At 58.2% G+C, this 1,255-nt stretch overlaps 1 protein-coding gene across 1 annotated transcript in view; it reads right to left on the reverse strand.

Annotated features, from left to right (window-relative positions):
• CBX8 (chromobox 8) overlaps positions 1–1,180 on the reverse strand; it is a 3,810-nt gene extending 2,630 nt beyond the window's left edge. Inside the window, exons 1-4 of the mRNA XM_017730653.1 lie at positions 1,002–1,180; positions 745–810; positions 580–670; positions 3–416 (exon numbers count right to left, since the gene is read on the reverse strand). Coding sequence (XP_017586142.1) covers positions 3–416; positions 580–670; positions 745–810; positions 1,002–1,039 — 609 coding nt within the window. The 5' untranslated portion in view covers positions 1,040–1,180. The remainder of the gene's footprint in view (positions 1–2; positions 417–579; positions 671–744; positions 811–1,001) is intronic.
• Between the last annotated feature and the right edge of the window lie 75 nt (positions 1,181–1,255).

Below are 1,255 nucleotides of genomic sequence, written 5' to 3' on the forward strand. Positions count from 1 at the left end.
AGCTGGATCACGCTGTGTCCCGAGCCAAACTTGGCCACCCCCGCCGCCGCCTCCTCCATCTTCCTGACCTTCACGTAGTCCCCCACCTTGTCCCCCGAGTCCCCCAGTTTCCTCTTGGAGGCATCCAGAGTCTCTGCAAGGTCCTTGTAAAGCTCTTTCCTGGGCTTTGGGCCTCTCTTTTTGGGGGTCTCTCCAGGTTTCTCTTCCACGCGGATCACCCGGTCCCGGATGCCGTCTCCCTTGGGGGTGCTGGTGCTGGAGCTGCCCTGGGGGGCCAGGGCTATGTTTCTCAGTCCTTCCCTAGCCCGGGACGTGGAGCCCAGCTCCTGGGGGGACCTGCCAGGATATGGCACCCGGATCCCCCTGGAAGAGTCACTGCGGAATTCATAGGTTTTGGCTTTGGCTTTTGCCTGGGCCTGCAAAGAAGATAAATCACCCGGTGACTTTATTATCCTGCCATCCGGCTGTGTAATTACAACTTACAAGAGGCCACCTTTGAGGGGAGCATCCTCCGAGGGGGCCAGAGAGGGACCCCTGCTCTGACACGCAGCCCTCTCATGCAGGCTCTGGCCTCCTTACCTTTAGCAGGAAGGTTTTGGGCTTGGGGCCTCGCTTTTTGGGCCCGTAAAGCTCCATTTCTCGCTCCCTAGAGGTGTTAAAAGAACCAAAGCTTCAATTCAGCATAGCTACAAGACAGCAACATATTTACAAGTACAACTGCTACAGCTAGTAAAGGCCTTGTACCTCTCCTCGAAGGCTGCGAGCAGCCGGGCATCCAGGATGTTCTCCTCAGGTTCCCAAGTGCTGTACCTGGGGAGAAGGCAGGACAGAGAGAGGGAACAGAATAAGGAGCCAGGAGGGGACAAGACAAATAAAATTAAAAATAGGGGCATAAAGGGAGCGCCCTGGTTCCCGTTCTGGCACAAAGGGGGAGCAGGGGGTGCAGCCAGCATCCCCCTGGCCCCTGCTACAGCCCCCCGCGGCCCCCACGGGCGACTTACTTCTGCGACCAGCCCTTCCATTTGACCAGATATTCCATGCGGCCCTGCGGATGGGAAGCGAGGAAAATAAATATGCGTGGAGCGAAAACCGCGACAAACCGCGACAAACCGCCCCGCAACAAAGGTCCCCCCGCAACGCCCCAAGCAGGAAGCGGAACAGGGGGCGGGGGGGCAGTGGGGGGGATGCAACAATGAAAAATAAAGGGGATTTAACACGCACACCCCCCCAGGCGCGGATTTAACACTGCCCCCCC

The sequence above is a fragment of the Corvus brachyrhynchos genome, unplaced genomic scaffold, assembly GCF_000691975.1.
Source record: "Corvus brachyrhynchos isolate BGI_N302 unplaced genomic scaffold, ASM69197v1 scaffold340, whole genome shotgun sequence".
In the NCBI taxonomy this organism is placed as follows: domain Eukaryota; kingdom Metazoa; phylum Chordata; class Aves; order Passeriformes; family Corvidae; genus Corvus; species Corvus brachyrhynchos.